General features: G+C 36.9%; 1 protein-coding gene across 1 annotated transcript in view; it reads left to right on the top strand.

The window, feature by feature from the left end:
• The window catches only part of DMGDH (dimethylglycine dehydrogenase), a 47,143-nt gene extending 29,007 nt beyond the window's left edge, over positions 1–18,136 (top strand). The window contains exons 12-16 of the mRNA XM_067316433.1: positions 1,049–1,266; positions 2,153–2,310; positions 3,183–3,242; positions 16,242–16,376; positions 17,038–18,136. Of these exons, the coding sequence (XP_067172534.1) occupies positions 1,049–1,266; positions 2,153–2,310; positions 3,183–3,242; positions 16,242–16,376; positions 17,038–17,253 (787 nt within the window). The 3' untranslated portion in view covers positions 17,254–18,136. The remainder of the gene's footprint in view (positions 1–1,048; positions 1,267–2,152; positions 2,311–3,182; positions 3,243–16,241; positions 16,377–17,037) is intronic.
• The last annotated feature ends 1,532 nt before the right edge of the window (positions 18,137–19,668 follow it).

Here is a 19,668-nt window from a genome sequence, read left to right as displayed (position 1 = left end):
TAGTGCAGTCTTTCTAATATTGCGATAATGCTTTTTGGGCTTTTGGGCTCTGGGATCACAAAGTGAAATGGAAGAAAGAAAGGAGATAGAAACACTTGCAGGATGATTGCATTAAAATGCTTTTCATAAGATGTGCATTGTAAGTGAAATTTCTGGTGCTATTAGTGACTGTATACACATACTAAAAAAGGATTTTTCTTACTAGGGAAGAAAATCTGCAATCTGCTGACAAATCAGTCCTTAAAATGAATCAAAACATAAAAGACTGAAATTTGCTACCCCAACACGTGGTGAATAACATCCTATTCTATAAGCAGTCCCATGGGAATCAGTAGGAACACTGGCATGTTAAAGCACCAAATGCAAGTAAAAAAGGCAGAACCAGGCTGAATGCATTTACTTCCAAAGAATTTCAGCAGCTCCATTTGGTTCTCTCCTGTGCCTGAGATCTTTTAACACTGTGTAACAAAACAGTACTTCATAAGATTTTAAATATACCCTTTCATTTATTTTGAGAGCTTCCTGAAAGACAGTACCTAGCTGATGTTTTTGATCAAATCAAGACTCAAAACTGAACTTCCTGGCAACACTTTAAATACTGTATCAGGAAGCAATAAGCCCAGTTGTACATTTATGTTAACACAGGAATTTATGCTGAGATTTCTGATGTTCTTTGTGTTTATTGCTTACTCTCTTCGTACGCTGACTTTTTATTAATGGATCCAAAGGCAAATCTCTGTCAAGTCCTCTGATATCATTTCTTCCCCTTGTCTTGAAAATACTGTTCTACCCATTTAAATTCTTTCCTTTCCTTGCTGTATCCCAGAGCCCTGTGTTTCTGTAGCAATTATCTCACCAGAAAACCCCGTTTTACATCAGTGATAGATGTGACTATTGTAGTACATACTTCCACTGGTTTTGAAAAGGTGCTGAGACTGGGAGCTGCTGAGAAGATTAATGCTAACAAAAAATTCTTCTTTTCTAATGTTTGTTTAAATCAGTTACATTTCATGGAAATGTTAACATCACTGTTGTCTTTTACATGCAGATGGATAGAAGAGGAGGTGGTCAGAGGTGGATACAAAGCTAATATAGAAAACATGACAGATGAGATGGGGGTACTTGGTGTAGCAGGTCCATATGCACGGCATGTCCTCCAGAAGTTGACAACTGAGGATCTGAGTGACAGTTCATTTAAGTTTCTCCAGTCCAGACATTTGAAACTTTCTGATATTGCTGTTACTGCTATTAGGATATCCTACACAGGTAAGCAGTAGAGAAAACAGACTCTTAAGGTAAGGAGTTAATAAATAAAGTAATAAGTGTAACTAAAACTATGTTGAGAAATAAATCTCATTATGTCTTCATAAGCAATAGGTTCACCACATTTTATATATAAATGTGTGAGCAAATCCGGTAAACTGATTTTCAAATGTGATCTGGTCAGAGTCTGCACTGTGTTTTCCAAGACCTTTTTCTCTAGAATACCCCACTGTGTAAATATTTATTTTACAGAACAAAAGGCCAGTTCTGATAACCTCTGTGGTATTTGCTGCAAAACCAACGTCAAGAATTGTTTTTGGATTACTGTATATTAGAGTTTGTCAAGTGCCTTGAAAATGTAACACTGAAGTGCTGAGCATTTATTTTTCTCAGTTACTTTTTATTTTTATTTCTTTCTATGTTCATCTCTACTGCAGTGGACTAAATTCAGAGCAGTCTGAAGCAGCTGAAGTTGTTGTAATTCGTATTTCCTTTCCATCATACTGAATATGATAATATACTGCCTTTATCCTTATTCACAGTCAGTTACATTTGCTGTTCTCTTGCCAATTCATCATCTGTTTATAATGCCCTTAAGCTTCGTCTCGCACTGTGACTTTGTTGCATGTCCTTTTCATACCAACTACTCTTGATTTTCCCCTGATTTCAGTTAATAGTTTAAGTCAGAATAATAGAACCACTGCTTAAGATCTATCCTCTAGTGGTTCTTGTAGGTAATCTGGCTTTCTATATGACAGCACAACTGAGCCCAGAATGTGCATTAGTATTTGCAGCATTGATCCTTACTTTGTACCAATGATAGAACTATACTTATTAGGATTGTTTCAGTCTTGAGTTGATTAATCTATTAATCTTGTTTGTATAACAGGAGAACTGGGCTGGGAGCTCTATCACAGAAAAGAAGATGCTGTAGCTCTTTACAGTGCTATCATGGAAGCTGGGCAAAAAGAGCAAATTGACAACTTTGGAACATATGCTCTGAATGCTTTAAGGTTGGAAAAGGGTTTCCGAGCCTGGGGGGCAGAGGTCAGGAAATATAATATTTTTATAATTCTTTCTGTTTATTTTCTTTATTTCATTATGACTATACAGCTTTTGGTCAGAGCTGACATAGATAATACTTGTTCCAGTTCTGACATGAAAAGAAAATTTACTTTGAGCAGGGAAAACCACTATAACCAGGAACAGTGTCTTTTCTAGATAAAAATAGCTAATATACTTGATCTATCTGGAACTTTTTCATATCCCATTAAATTGCATCTGCCGAATTTGCCTGCTTACAATAAGGAACTACTCAAGTGGCCTAAAGAACTTAAGGAAAATCAGGATAATTTCTGCTTACCTGAATTTCTTCCCAACTCCTTTGGAAAGGAAGGAACTCAGGAAGTTGAAATGCTGGGCATTTAGAGATCCTTTCCCTTTGCCCACTGATAATTATTTTCATTCTAGCTCCAGATGCTGCCTGACGAACTACTCCCCTACCACTAAGGTGGTGGTAAGGGCAAGTGGTAAATATAATTGGCACTGTATATTTATTTTCCTCATCAGCTAAGGCATTCTGTTGCATTGCAATTAGTGTGTGTACCTCAGTTATTTGAGCTTCTTCAGGCTTGATACTGCTTTGACAAAAAGTCTTGTTTCTGACTGAAATGTGTATTTATTTTGCATGTTGAAACATAGATGCATGATTTGTATATCTACACCTTATATTAAGGATAACAGTAGGTACTCTGCTGAAAATCACATATAGGCAGCTCACAGTGTGTTCAAATGGAAGTTGCACAAATACAGCATAGAAGATATTGACCCAGGAATAAGTAGAAGGGTGCACAGGATGAAAAGAAACAAAAGCTGTGACAATCCCTCATGTATGGATTTAGTATTTGTTTTTTTAACAGATGAACTGTGACACTAATCCTTTGGAAGCTGGACTGGAATATTTTATAAAGCTAAACAAGGTATGTTTATGTTTATAAGTATGTATGCATTATTTTCAAAACATTCTGTTATCTGCAAGATTATTTCTGTAAGTGTTTGGAAAGAGAAATGTCATCATGTGTAAAATAAAATAGGTATTTGAAAATGAAAACATCTTTTTTCACTGTATACAAGAGTAATTACTTTATTAATACAAGTTTATTAAAAAAAGTTTCATACTTTTCCATAATTCTTGCTGACAAAATTATACATTAGATCAAGAAGTTGCAAATAATCAATTTAATGTTGACTATGGGGAATTTAACATATTAAAAATAACTCTTTGAATGAAATAGCTTTCTAGACAAATTTGGATCATGTACTTTTTAAAGCTTACAGTATGTATATACAAACTGAACTGGCCTATTTATGCTATGAAAAAAGTGAAATCATTTTATCTGCTTATTCTTAGCAAGGCAATTGTCTGTAACATCATTTTCCCCGACTCCCACTCTGGTATAGAAATTACTGAAAAAATAATAGATATTTCAGAAGAACTACTTACTGACAACTTGGATATGAGCCAAATGTAAGATAAATGATTATGTTGGTAAAAGAAAATTTAGTTGTTCATAAAATTTCTGAAGAGGCGCTCTCCTTAGAACTTCTTGTCTGATTTGAAGTTCAGCAATTGGGACTAGTTGTATTTAAATATGCAGTAAAAATGAAAATATACTGTCCTATCTCCTTTTTTTACCACCCCGTTTTCTTATAATATTTTAGCAAAACAAACTCTGTTTATAGTCTAAGAGTTACAGAAATTGTTTGTCACTGCTCTTTTCCAGTCCAAAACAAAACCAGAGCAAGTGTCCAAACTCCTGGTCAAAGAGGACCTTTCTGTGAAACTCTGAAATCTTTTCCCGTGCAGCTCTAATGCCATCTGGTGCTACCAGTTAGCCTGTTAACTCTAACAGCAGTTGCCTGCACAGTGGATGTGAAGTTTGTAACCTAAAAAATCAGGTCCTAGACATTTCAAGTTAGGTGTCCTAAATTAAGGGATACTTCTGACTTAATCTTTATGCCTCAATTTTTCATCTGCAAAGCGGAAGAAGTACCAACATTCTTACATAAGGGGAGGGTGAGAAGAAAAATCAGTGTTTGTGAAGCATTCGGTCTTACAATGATATAATATGATACAGGGACAAATTCTCTTTTTATTTGTATTCTGTTTGTATTTGAAAGGGTAATAAGTCAGATAATAAATGACACTTGATATTTTTTGTCATGTCATGCTGAGGCACCATGGAACTGATAAAAGGAATCCCAAATTTTAAGTCACAGCTCCAAATAAGCAATAAATCTTAATCTTTGGGTAGGCAAGAATTATGAATAGATGCCAAACCTAAAATGGTGTTTTTATCAATATGAACAAGTTCTCTGGCAGAAACAGGAATGAGTCCAGGAAGATGCCTTTTCTCTCTATCTTCTGCACCTATCTATACACATTAAAGTTCTTCGACCTGTGCAGAATTGATAAAATACCCACTTTTGTCCCTGTCTGACATCAGTCTGTGCTCTAACATAAAATACAAGTTCTAAATGTACTCGTGCCCAGCTGTGGAGTTCATCCACTGGAGGGTATGGTGCTCCCAGGGAGTCAGTGGAGTTCCCATGTGTAGTGGAGTCCTAACTGTCTTGACTGGGTAGTATAATTTTGCCCTAGGCACAGAAAATAGTGCATGCAAAGGAAATAGAGATTCTTATATGACAGGATAATGTTTTGTTTACTCTTTAAGCACTTTTGTGTATTAAGGAGAGCATTGCAGGGGAATGCAATGAAAAATAATGTTACTGTTACTAGTTTTTCTTTCCAGTTCCACTTGATCTGGCTGTGTATGTTTTCTTTTTTGTTAGTATAATCAGGGAAAGCTGTTACTTGCCAAGATGTCTGTGCAGAACATAGGAAAGCAAAAATGTGAATGAAGCACTTGATTCTTTGTTGTTCTGCACACTTTTCTGCAAGGTTAAGATGCAGAGGTGAAACAGCTTTCTGGAGCAGATATTCCTGTTGTACACCTATGGGCAAAGAATAAAACTCCACTGTAGGTACAGGATGTTGGCCTAAAACATTTGTCAGTATTGCTGAACTAATGTGAAAAAGGAAATAATCTGTGTTTATTTATGGACTCAGAGACGAGGGCAGTTGCAACTGTATGTTGACACTGCAGAGCTACCTGAGCTAACTCAGATACTGGAAGCAGTCTAAACACTGTAGCATGAAGCGCCATGTGAGATTATTTACTCTGCTTCTTGGCAGCTTGGGTTATTGAGTCCCTTTCTAGTTACGGTTCCCTGCTTTTAGTTTTGGTGTCCATTTGGCAAGGCACAGACCTCAGCATTTCATAGCAGATACCATGACTGAAGACAAGCAAAATACTCCGTAATTGTCTGTGCTCCTATTATTAAGGAAAGTTCCCCTCCCCCCCCCCCCAAAAAAAAAGCAAACAGGACACGAACTGTAAGCAGCAGATAACTTCAACTTCAGTTAAATCTGTTTGACATCTCAGTCTGTAGTTTCTGGCAGGGATTTTTCCTTTAAGCGTGTGTCCCCAGTGGGGGAAAGTGCTCATTTCTTTATAAACTAGGACCAAAATAAAATATTCTGCAACATAGTAGAGAGTGCTTCTTAATGTGTGACAGACAGCTGAAAGAGCTTGCAAAATGATCAAAAGGATTTCCCGTCAGTATAAGTGAATCCTGAGTGGTATGTCGTAGACAATGTAAACAGTTTATAAATAGATTAAAGTGAATGAACAACCAAATACCAATGAAAGTTGTACAATCAAAAAATGTTTTTATTTCCACAAGAGAACATTCAAGGAGCTGGGAAATAAATATAAAGAAATGTAAACTCCCAATAAAATCCTGATATTTTTGTTTACAAGGTTTAGAGTATCTGTCATCTTCAGGAACATGAGGACTAATCGTTCTGTTTGTGATGAATGACAGGAGAAACTCTTAAAAGCTTAAGTTGAAATGTCTTTTTGTGATCTATTTTATTACAAGACAATAAGTAAAGCTGTTTCTTCATCATTTGTGTGGCAAATTTCCTTTCATCAATAATGCTGAAGAGATGGTATTGTTCTAGGTTCCCTCTAGCTTCTGCTTGATGTTCCTTTTTTTTCTGACTGTTAGTGTTAGCTACTTGTTTGCACAGATGAGCAGGATGGACTGTGATTAAACCAAAGTGGAGGGATGGTAACAGTATTAATTTTCTACTTGAGAGTGTACATTGTCTTCCTAACATCTCAAAAAAATTATCTGTTTTAGGGGTGGGATTTTTTTTAGTATCTATGGTCTTTTGTTTGTTCAATTGGTCTAACTGTTCTTTGTTAGATAGTTTCCCTCAGTAATACTTTCATCTCATGAATAAGCACTCTACTACTAAATATCCAACAGATTCTTAATGGTCTGTGTGACAGTAAATTCACAGAATATCTTTAAAGAAGTAAAAGTTGCAATTCTGCTTGCTCCACATCCCAGAATGTCATTTGAGTTCTACCACACATTTGAACTTTCTCTGGTTCAAATGGTCAGAGCTATAGTATATCACCTCTGAATGCCTTTTATTTTTCAAAGTTCTGTTTTAAATTTAACTGCTTTTCCAGATGTAATTACAGAAATGATAAGCAATCTCCAGATGTTAATTTACTTCAGCCCCTTATTCTATGACAGAATCAACTATATCTGTGTTTACCTTGCTGTATGTATAAAACTTCATGTGTAAAATTATAAGGACCTGTCAGTCCTGGACATACCATCGTCTCCTGGGCAATCTAGTCTAATGATTCACTATCCTCATATTAGAAAAACGTTTTCTATCTTGTATCCTAGATCTTTTTTGCCATACTTTAAACTTATTGCTGCCTTTTATGTTCACTATTGACATAGAGAAAAAGTTATTTCCTTCCTCTTTTAAGAAGCTCTTTGTGTCATCAAAAACAGCTAGCATGTGCTTTTTCATTCTTCTCAAGTGTCTGATTATTACTAGCTAATACAATATTCTTAAAACAGCCTATTTTCGCCTGAGCATAACAGTCCAGAAGCCCCAATAAACCTCATGTTACAGTGAAAATCTCCATATTAGTCTGAATAGCTCACAGAAAAGAACTCTTCTAGCATGATTTTCCATGTTAATCCAATAGTGCCAATAATCATCAAAAGTATACAACTACAAAATTCTCTGTGTAACTGTTTTAACAATTTCTTTTATGCTCTATACAAGAGTGCCATCTCCTGGGCACTCTCTGCAGCAACAGCTTTTCTTCGAGAAGAGAATGAGGTAAATGATGAAAATTCCTTTAGGATTCTGTTCTGATGCACTCTTCCAGGCTTGGAGCTGAGTGGTTAGCTAATATTTGGCATTTGTTGCCATTAAGAGGATATACTGTTATCAGAGTTAGGTATTTATTTGTTTCAGTCCTGTTTATTTACAGAACTGGGGCAGTTTTTGTTCTCCATTCCAAGTCTCTTTCCTGATTATACATTATGCCAAAACCTCTCTCCCTTTGCTTTTTCTTATGGCCCATAATACCAGAATTTTTGTTTACTACCTCCATTGTTTGTTCCATTGCTCCTTTCCCTGTCTGCTTCTCAGTATTTCTCTCTCATCTCCACCAGCAATACTTAGTACCTGCCTGCATTTAACCATCAAGAAATGCCCTTTAGAATACAAGTCCCATCTCTCCTTCTGACTTTGGCATCTGATTTCTGTGGTGGCTTTTACTATTGCACCTATTACATAGATGAACACTTAATTGCTCCCTCATTCATTATGAACAGAAGTTGAATGTCATGCTTAACAGCTTCATGTAGATGGGTGGTCAACTATAAATCAAAGATAGAGTCCTTGAGCATGACCTGACCTCCAGCATAACTATACATAACTTGTTAATAATAAGCTCAGATAAGCAGTTGTAAGACTGTGCTTCCCCCCTTTTGTTCCTTTGGCAGCAAGTTCCTCCTTTTTCCAGCTGTTTGTTTCTCTCCTGTCCCCTCTGCCAGAACTGCCCCTCAGTTCTGTCAGCCCAGCTCTTTCTGTTACAATGGTCTAAAGTGAGGTGTTCTGATTTATTAAAGCACAAAACAGTACATTCTTTTAGGAAAAAGGGTTTTTTTCATTATTTCATGGATGCAGTTTTGAGAAAGAACACCCAAAAAAGGTTGAATTGGCACAACTGAAGAGAGCATACCTTCCATAAGGGAGCCTTAGCAGAATAGAGTTTTAGTGAGTTCTGCCATTGGGCCTAAGGGTTTCTGGCCAAAAGCACCACTCAGTGCTAGGTGAGGAGGGTGGGGAAAGTGGCAGAAAGGAGGCTGTATGTACTGGCTCTGATTCTTTGCAGCATTGTATCATATGTAGACATTTGTATCAGTGTGTGTGTAAAATGCTACTGTTTTGAGCCAGTAACTTTTGGTAACTCTGTGCTTAGGTCTCATGGCCTGTAGTGTTGTTGAGCAGTGGTGACATTAAAGCCTTTCCACCTGAAGGAGACTCCAGAGTTTCAGAAAGATGGAGTCTAGGAGTGAGAAGGGGTAAGCAAGAAAAGAACCACTTATGGTCATTTGCTTATGTTTTTCTACTTCTTAAGTGAATTTGTTTTAGTAAAGCAATTGCTGACTTCAAAATGGGAGCTTTTTGCCTGACCACAGCAAGTGGTTCATTTTTATCTTCTCACTTCTAAAGTCCAATATAGGGCAGGCTTAACAGGTGCAATACCTGGCACTTGCTAACTAGGTATAATGGGAACAATTGTCCAACTCTTTGATGTTGGACAAGCAGACCAGCAACAGTTTCTGCAACTCTTCCTTATTGCCATTGCCTGTGCTTCCTCCCCTTTCTCCAACTTGCATCCCTCCTGTTCAGAGAGTATGAGCATAGTGGTGATCACTGACCTTACTCCTCAACCTAGAGTAAGATTGTGCTTTGTGCCATTCCTTTTCCAAGCAAGAAAGGGGGGAAAGAAGTAAGAGCACGGGTTTTACTGAAGAAGGGATAAGGAAGCTGGGGGAAAACAGAGGGATCTGGAAAAGGATGGAGTGATGGCTAAGAGGTACTAGACCCACCAGTGTCTAGTGGCAGGGAAGAAGGGGTAAGTTTTTGTTTTGCTCTCTTTTGCTACCCATTTATTACACCTATAGCTTATTTACTCACTGGACTTTTCCCCCTGAATCCTCCCATCCAAATTAAAATCTAGGAGCTGAATTGGCCTTTATTGTTACTTCATTTGAAGTCCAGAGAGCCCTGGTAACAGAGGATTTACTCGATCAAGTTACACAAAGTATAAAATACATTGGAAAAAATCTGCAATGATTTTGTTGTCTGTATAAAATGCATCACCTAGGTCACTCCCCGGGGGGTTGGTGGATCCCATAATGCAATAAGAACCCACTGAGCTAGGAATTTTGAGCTGAAATAATTCAGTTTTTCATCAGGAATTTGTGTCATATCTATTTCTTTAAAGTGGCTGTTTGCTTACAAGAATGGCTTAGGCAGATTGAATGAAAGAACAGTGCTGCAGGTGCCATTCATACTGATTGGCCACATCTCCCTTAGAAAACTGTTTTGTGCAGCGTAAACTGTAGCTTTGGTTTGCTGCAGAAAAACGAAACCTGTCAAATATTTGCTGCCTGCAGAGGAAAATGATCTTCAGCCATCACCCTGGTGAGGGGGTTATCATTTGGAGCGTGGCCCTGAAATTATTCAAGAGCATCTAGCTAAGAATAATTTATTTCAAAATATTGTATGGATGCTGCCTTCAGTGTGTTGTAATGCAATGGTTATAGCAGACTGCGGCAGCTGTTGGTGCTGCCTTACTCGGTTGGGTGGCTTTGTGTACATAATTTGACTGTATGCCAGCAGTCATAAGTAGCATACCAACTAAATTACAGCATTTTGTTATTAAGAGAGATTTGAATATCTTTGTTGCCAGTTATTTATTGAATGGATATAACATTTTTCTTCCTAGAAACACAGAAGTTATTCTGCTAAACTGCCGAATACCTTTCTTCCTACTGCACAATCTAAAACAAAAGTGGATGTTTTATAGATAATTTCTATCCCTTTGCTTCACTTAAGCAACAAAAAACTTTCTGGAGGGTTTAGAATTAGGATCTGTATGATGTTGAAAGCCAAGCATATTTGAAATACATGCTGTGAGTTAAACTTTGCAGGATACATCACTGTGCCTAAAACGACCACATTGGTTAATCTCTCCTGAACTCTTAAAAAACCCAACAAACCTTATCTTGCACTGGCCAACATATGGTAACTGACACAAGGTAAAAGTCTGCTGAGGAAAAGGGCAAGGCAAATACAAATGTCCAGTATGTTATAATATGTTAATAGATGAGATAATCTATGGGCCCCCTTTGCTATATGCTATTTGAAAAAATTTAACTGATTTCCTTTTAATACAATTTTTCCTTATAATCTGTGTGTTAGATAACACCAGTAAAAAGCACAGCCCACCATTTTTATTTTTATCTGGTGAACTGCACTCATATTATTATATGAAGCTGAACAGTTGCTGTTGCCCTTATTTTGCTCTTAAGAAGTGTTTTTACTTACTCTGAAGAATATTACATCTGCCTCAAATTAGTGTTTTGGAAGCTCATGCCAAGAAAATGGAGTTCTTCTGCATTTTAGGCTTAGCTTATTGGGACTCATCTTACTCTAGTAAAAGTTTTAGCTTGTTACTACATGTTGTCACAACTGACTACTCTTTTAAAATGATGAGATGATATGAACAGGTTTAAATTTGACATTTGGTTTGGAGTTTTCCTCCTTTTCCATCTTTTTTTCTTCTGTTGATTCCAAATGTTCTTTTAATGAATTATAGTCTACTGATTTAAATGGGACACTATCTTGCATTTTATTTAATGTGACAAGCTAAAACAAATAGAGGCAATACCCTTACTGACTAATTTTCTTCTTGAAACAGGAAGGCATTGTTGCCAAGAATAGCCAGACTGAGTTACAATGAGAGGAATAGAGAGAGTAGGAGAGAGAGAGAGAGTGAGAGAAAGAGAAGGGGAGAGAGAGAGGGAGAAAGGGACCTCATGTCTACATAGGCGCACACACACACTCATAAAACAAAAATGAATAATTGTGGAAATCTGCTTAGAGTACAATTGTCATGACCCAAGAACAGTAAACTAAGAAGACTGAACTAGACAGATTTATGATGAGAATTACTTAACAGGTTGTTTTATTTGTTTGAAAAAATGTGTATGCGTATTTATATATTTTTGCAGAGTTTGAGAATCCCAAGTTACCTCTTGGTTATTTTTTCAATGAATTCTAAAGAGACAAGAATATTTTTAACCTTCAAAGAATATCAGGTTGCTATTTCCAAAGGAAATAAACCAAAAAAGAACAAGCCCACTATATGCCAACCCCCAAATCCATTTGTAGTTAGCAAGAGAACTATAAAGTGGTTCATTGCAGGTGGCCCAAAGCCTGCCCCAATTGAAATTGATTAAGAATTTCATTTTGTATCTGTAATGAATAGGCAAGGAATGATCCAGAAATACATGGATTTTAAACCTGCAACCTGCTTGCTCAAATAGTTTCTGTATATACCACTAACAGGTAATTAACAAGTGGAAGTCAAAATTATTTTTGCTGTCAACCTCAAGGTTCCAGTAATTGGTATATTAACAGGAGCTAACTGTCATCTGTACAGTTAATCTCGAAGTGACCCATTAAAGCAGTACACATCTGTTATTAGGTCATACTGAAGGCTCCAATTATGATTGCTGCATTAACTTTTATGGAAACTGTTTTTCCATTTCTAAAAGAGGAATTTATAGAGGTGTAAACTAACTTACAATCTTGAAAAAAAATCACTGTGAAAATCAGAATTTTTTTAAAGGGCTGAGTTTCGCCTCTGTCTACATCTATTCACCTACAGGTGTCTGAATACTCCAGAAAAAAAGAAGCCATGCTCTCAGTACAGCAGTAACTGTATCAGTGCTGTGTGATATTGCATTCCCAAAGTGAAAGGTTACAGTTGTTTTTTGGAAGACTTGAGGGTGATTCAGCATAGGAAAAGGGCACTGTAAAGATTGCTGTCAGAAGCTAGTTCTGAGAAATTCCTGTCTGTTACCACTCTTTGATTACAAAGAGACCTAAAGATGTGGATTTACAGGCATTCATACTGCCATTTTAGATGCCTTGCTGTATCAGTAACATCCGCGTTGGGTTGGCAAATTTAACGCAAGAGCTATGGAAGAGCTGCAGTTGGAAGCCAGTCAGAATGCCCTAGGTCAGCTGGCATTAATTTTAGGTACCACAATCACCTCCCTTGAGACTGAACATCAGATACTACATTTGCATATATAGGAAGGAGCTGATTCAGTGCTAAGTTTACTCCATGGATATCTCTGTGTCCCTGAAAGCATTTCAGTCTGGGTGTCATGCTGTGGTATACAATCTTAGTTTTTAGTTGTAGGTGTTCCCTTTTATAAATGTTACTGTGTAATAGAAATGTAATTCTGTGAAAAGTGACATCTTCTAATTAAAATTTTATGAATAATATATGCAAAACACAAACCAAATCATATAGTCTTAGTCTTCTGTTAGTAAAACACTGGGGGCTTTAAGAAAACTATATTAGACTTGTAATGGGAAGGAAGATTGCTCACAACACCCATATGAACATTTTTAATGAAGCAAGCAGAAATCATTGCGGTACCATTGAAATACCCACTTGCTGTAGCTTGTCCTGCAGTTCCCTTTTTCCCTTGGGTGGACATGTTACTAAGGTCTCCTGAAATATCACCCTAGTCATCCTCAAGATTTCAGGCTATTGACTCAGATGTAATGGCAAAACAAATTGAAATGGATGACAAAGCTATCCTGTTTCACACCTCTTTTGGAATTTGCTGCACCTGTTGCAAAATGAACACATCTCAGATCTACTTCTGTACCAGTGTAGCTTAGAGTCTGATGTATGTCTATAAACTGAAACTAGTATCTGTTTATGTTAATGCAGGTTTTAAAGAGTTTTTTTCAGGAGTGACCATGTATCACATTGTTCTGGGAGCTGCAACTTCAGGGAGAGAAGTGGGGCAAACAGTACAGGAAATAACTACATCAGCCATTCTAGTTAATCCATTCCCATATGCAATTCAAAACTTCATTTGTCCACTTGTGCATTCTTTTAACAGCATCTTTACCACCTCTTGACCCTTTCCTTCTTTCCTTCACACATTCATTCCCAGGCTCTGCTGCCTGCGTGCCCATTTGAAGTCAAATTGTTCACTAGCACTAAAAGAAGGGAGGACCTCCCCTCCCTCCCCAATTATCCAGCTAAAATTTCCTTTATTAAAGCCAGTGGCCCATTAGTATTGATACTGTTACTTCAAGTCAGTTCCACAAACCAATATTAATTATAAGCAGCAATAACAATAATTACAATACTGATTTTATACCCACTAATTATAAGGTATCACACTCACAAATATGCCGTACGTTTACTCTAAAGATGACCAAGATCAGGAGTTGCAGATCCACACTACCTGTTCCAGGTGGATTCAGCAAGAACTGGTAGTAAACTCTAATTCACTCCTTCCACTTGTCATTCCAAATTTCCAGTAACATCTTCTAAATTTGACAGATCTGGCAAGTTTCTGCATTGTTCTTGTTCACCTGGCTCCAGTCTAACACTCTCTTTCTTCAATGCTTGCAACTCACAGCATTAGCACATACACCCTTTTCTGCTGTCACATGCCACCCACCAAGACAGCTAGTCAATTTGAGTTGTGATGCAGCTACTAACCTCTGTACTCTTTCTTCTCATTATCTGACATGCAGCTGTGCTCCCATTAGAAGGCCTGAAAAATTAGATTTCCTTTCTCTCTCACTTCACGTAAGCTGATTTGTAGGGCTTAGTGTGACTTCTATCAGAATAAACATCGAGCGATCTGCTTTGTAGACTTGCCAGTGTTATGAGTGACAGGGTACTACCCAGTAGCTAGGTACTGTCTGATCCGAGATCTTTGCTTTATCCTTTCCAGCAGTATCTTGACAGTTACATTCTAAAATTAATCCTTAAAGTCCTTTACTTTTCTGATCTGGGCTGTGTTTCATGCCATCTTTCCCCAAAGGGGACCACCTATGATCTTTATTTGCAATATCTGCCTTGTCTTCAGTTGGTCTACCTTGATTTTCAGAGTAAATGGTCCCTAACTGGTTCATAAATTGTTTTCCACAACAGTTTACAGATTCCAGTCTTTCAAATTTAACAAACTCATCAGCACTTCAGTAATTTCTTTTGAGCCTACACATAGAAATACAGGAAGCTGAACAAGACCTACAGAAATAAGAACAGATGAACTAACTACATAATAATCTATTCCAAGTATAACTATAATATGTTCTGGTTGTAATTCTGATTGCTATTACTGCAAAATAACAATTCAGTGCTGTCACACAAGGAGTCACAATGAACAGTTCCCAAGCTACAGCACTTTAGAACTTTTAGAACTTTTGAATTCCACTAACTACAAATATATTTAAATCTACTTCTAGGATCTAAGTGTTATGACTCTACAGAAATTAAAGAACACTACCAGAAATACTATTATTGATATTTTCATCAGTACTTCCTTTTTTTTTCCCTTAAACACTCATCAAATGAATCGAACTCCTGCTTCAGATCTACAAGAGCTGTCACAGTGACCTAGGACCATGTGTCTTAAAATAGTTTTCACTGCTACCCATCTTCTCAGCAAAGGCTGGAAAGCTAGAAGAGCTTGTAATTGCTGTTACAGTTTCATGCCCAGGGGGCAGGATGTTGTGTATCTGGCAAATTATTTGAATACAAATCTTTTGTTCTGCCTGATCTACATCTTTAAAAAAAAAAATCCATAGGCAGAACTTATAAGATGCTGTTCCTCATATTTACTGCACAGTTACTAGCCAAAGTGACTAATAATCCAGCCTGATTACTATTTTATCCTCTGTCCCAACTGTCAGCATCTTTGAAAGGGGCTTTTGCTTGACACTTGAGGGCCTCTGTCCTGGACCACAAAGTTTATAAAAATTCTTCTTTCTATAGTCCATTTTTCCAATTTATTCTCTTCCCAGCCAAGTAACTAAGTAAGGAAGTGGTCTGAGTTGCATTAAAGACTTGGGAGACAATAGTGTGAGACAAATCAAGTTCACAGTCACAAGTAGGCAAAATAAGCTTATACCTGTGAACCTGGCAGTGGAATCAGGCTAGCTCTAAGGTCACACTGTCACATACAATAAATACTGTCTTCTGTACCCTTTAGGATTACTGAGGCTTACAGATGTCTCCCCCAGTACTTGTTGCACATTTATGCGGTCTGCTTCTAGAAATGTGAAGATCTGCTTATAGCTTTTTAGGGAAGCTGAAAAAGGGGAACTTCAAATGACAATATTCTGTAGCTAACGTTGCATTATCCCATAAAATAGCAGATACAGGAAAAAAGACTACATACCTTAAAACAAGACTATGGAGCAAACTGCCAGCTCTGCATCCTCACACAGAGACACCAAAGTGAAATGGTAACAAGTTACTATTACACTTGCTGATAGCATCAGACAAGATGAATGTCCACTGAGGGAGGCCAGGGCTTTAGGATCTGTGTATTGGAATTCCTTTTTTTTTATAGAAATCAGAATGAAACAGTCTTCTGGCTCACGACCTTAACTGGGCAAATATTGCTATAACAGACATGTCTCACTATATATGTATTTCTACTACATTTGGAATTATGGATATTCAAGGACTGAGATCTAGACAAATTAATATACTGAAAAAATCACCAATCATATCACTTGTTGTAGTCAAGATATAATGTCTGTCAAAGATTTGATTTAATCTGTATTTCACATAGAACATTTAAGCAATAGGAAAACAAATGAAGACAAATTTAAATGCTTGCATCTCTAACCTTTTTGCAAAACCTGAGTAACCATTTATCATCATTATCTTATGTTTTTTCAGCCAGCAGACTTTATAGGAAAGCAAGCGCTGAAGCAGATTAAAGAAAAGGGGTTGAAACGGCGACTGGCATGTCTCACCCTGAAAACAGATAACGTTGATCCAGAGGGAAACGAAAGCGTGTGGCATAATGGCAAGGTAAGGGCTGTAGATCATGTTACAAGAAACTAGAGTTAATTCTCCATGAACAGAATATAACTTTGTGTTTCAAGTGTGAATGTATTATTTTTGTTTTACTGGCACAGAACAATTTGAAGCTATGATACTATTTTTTGATCTTCAAGCAGGAAGCAAAGACTAACTGTATATGTCTACAGATAAAATGTGAAATACTATCAAGTTATAGAAACTAGAGTTGGAACAGACTACAGTATTAGGTCATCTATTCTTTTCTCCTGCAAGTTCACCATTCTCCTAACATCACTTTTATTATTCACTTAAAAGAAAAAAAAAACAACAAAGTTTAACCTGCCGCATTTCAGCACAGATTAGGTATCGAAACACTCATTAGCAGTTAAATTATTATATATATAAATGTACACATATGAATAGTGTTTGTTTCAGTTGAAAAGTTAATTGAACACAATAGGAATAGACTGGGGTTTTAAGGAGTAAAAAAATCCCAATTTAGGGTGATTTCACGCACAGTGAAGAAAATTAGGAACTGCATGGCACATTCAAAACTTATTTGATATAGGAAGTTTATAAACAGAAACTAGTATCTAAGATGTATATTGGTTTTTTTTTGAAACCCCACTGTGTGTTGAAAATAAAGATGCATGTTTGTTTCTTTTTTCAGGTTATTGGCAACACCACATCTGGCTGTTTCAGCTACGGTGCTCAGCAGAGTCTGGCTTTTGCATATGTTCCCACAGAACTCAGCAAAGTTGGACAGAATTTGGAAGTCGAACTTTTAGGAAAAAATTATTCAGCAACTATTATACAAGAGCCACTGGTGCTGACTGAACCAACAAGAACCCGCCTTCAGAGAAAGGGTAGAAGTCCCAAAGCGTAAACACAGATGGTGTGTACAGGAAATTGTGCAGTAAGAAATAGTTCCATTTATACCCATGAAATTAAGAAAATCAAACTACTCAGATTCATTAATCACTAAACGCAAGATCCTCATTGCCCCATTAGTGAGGAGTTTTTTGGTGTTGCCCCCTTGCTTCCTTGTATGGGCTATTCACATCAGAGATCTGAGCAAAGTTAATGAACTGCTTGCTTTCCTCCTCCTCAGTAGCAGTTGTGAGCAGAAAGTGGCTGGGAATATGAAGATCCTCCATTCAGCTTGCCCACACACTGTCCAGGAGATCTGAGCTATGGCAGAGGAGAAAATTGCTCTTGGTATTGACCAATAGCAAGTTCTTTCTCCTTGAGACATAGTTCTTTCCTTGCCTGTCTTTGGGGTAAAGTACTTTATCATTGCTCCTTGATGTCACAAACTTACCATTAAAATATCACTAGCTCTGCATAGAAATGCTCTCTAAAGTACTGAAATAAATTTCAACAATGGTTAAAAAATAATAATTAAAGGGAAACTGAACTGCTAACATTCCTTCCCAATGTGTTATCCCGGCAGAAATTCTGACAGAAGATCAAAATTTAGTTCTTCCTAATTAAACATTTAGAGGAAGCCCATTCTTCATAGTCATTATTTTATATGGATCTTCTAGTAGATTACATATAATATTTTACAACACACATGATGTTATTGCTCAATTTCTGGATAGAACTAAAAAGTATTACATGATGGAGTTTTTAATGGTCTAAATCTGAAGATTTAGACACTGAACAACTGTTTGTCCTTTTCCTGTTAATTATAAACTGAACAGCAGTAAGAACCATATGTTGTTACACAGAAATATTGACAATTAAAATATATAATTAAAGCCACAGCACAGGGGTTTTTTAAATGTTAAATATTTGATAACCTGAATAAGCAGGATTGGGATCCTGCTTATAAGCAGGATAAGCAACAGGAACACAATAAATGATTAAAACTCACTTCTGAATTCCATAATATGCTCAACAATTCTTTTGAATCACAACAGGGTCACAATTCCCACTTACAAAGAATAACATTCATCATTAGGCTACAGATAATCCTTTTCTATGGTCATATTAAATATAAAGAATGTCCAAAATGCACTTTCTTCCAAAGGAGTTGGTGCCTCTTAAATCTTCAGCAAAGAAGAAATGTATAAATAGAATATGCAGTAGAAACACAGTTTGAATAAAGAACGCCTATTCTTGCTAAAGATTTAAGGAAAGCTGGAATTACATTCTGCTGTTCAGAATATGCTTTACAACACAGGTCAAAATAAAATATAAGATGTGGCAGGTTTGCACATACTGCTGTCTTGAGTGAAAAATCCATTCAGAAATTATTCTCTGTTACTCTTTCGTAAGTGATTTGGTTCTACTTTGCTGAACCAATCGGAGATGTTATTTTTGATAAAGGTGATACTATTTGTAATGAGGCACTTGCCACTATCTTTCCTTGATTATTTAAGAAACCTAGAATACAACACAATGCAATATGGTTTGATTTAGAACATGAAGGAGGAGAGCAATTCTGAAGGATAAAGTTTCTAATTTCAGTATTGCCCAAGAACATGAAAATTCACTAGTCGTGATGTCCTGGAGTGTACAGTACAATAATGGTTACACTGAGACAGGTTCTTGCATACACTTTCCCAATAGGCTTTGCTATACCAAAACACTTGTCCAGCTATTGTGGAAGCCGCTTCTGTTTTGTTGATGACTTCCACATTCCTCTGAGGGTACTAGAAGCAGATTTTCTTTTCCAGCTTGGAAGAAGGAAGAGCTATTCATTAACACATTGACCAGAGCAGAGAGACTGTTCAGAAAGGGCAGGTTTTCTGCAGCCTGTGCAAAAGATAATGAATCACAGATATAATTCCAGCATTCAGGTGAGCTCAGAAATTGTATCCTCCATGTCACTTGTACCACATTTCCAACTGTAACCTCCCAACCACTGATTTTCTCCCTATATGCCATTTAAAAATATAATATTCATAGATAACAGGAGCATGGGACTGCTGAAAAATCCTACCTTTATTCAGTAAGGCATTCAAGATTGTGTTTTAGTTTAGGTATGTGCACAAGTTCAACAAGCATGTAAGTGCTTTCTTGTACTCAGGCTCAGATTCAAAACATGACCATGAAAACTATGGAGCAAGACTCTTGATCTAAAGAGAGGAGGTCTAAATACTGATTTCTTATGGGCTTCTCATTGACAGCTGTTGTGACCCAAGGCCAGTCAAGATTGAGCCTTGGCCAGTTAATTTTCATTTCATTTCAAGATTTAGGGAATTAGACAAAAAAATGTAAGACATGGTTTCTGGGAAAAGGTGATACAAAGTAAGGTTTCTTTACTGCAGCCCATTTGTAAGACCAGAACAAG

This window comes from Apteryx mantelli, chromosome Z (genome assembly GCF_036417845.1).
Source record: "Apteryx mantelli isolate bAptMan1 chromosome Z, bAptMan1.hap1, whole genome shotgun sequence".
Classification (NCBI taxonomy): Eukaryota; Metazoa; Chordata; class Aves; order Apterygiformes; family Apterygidae; genus Apteryx; species Apteryx mantelli.
The sequence above is the reverse complement of the archived record's forward strand: the minus strand, read 5'-3'. Positions and strand labels throughout refer to the sequence as shown.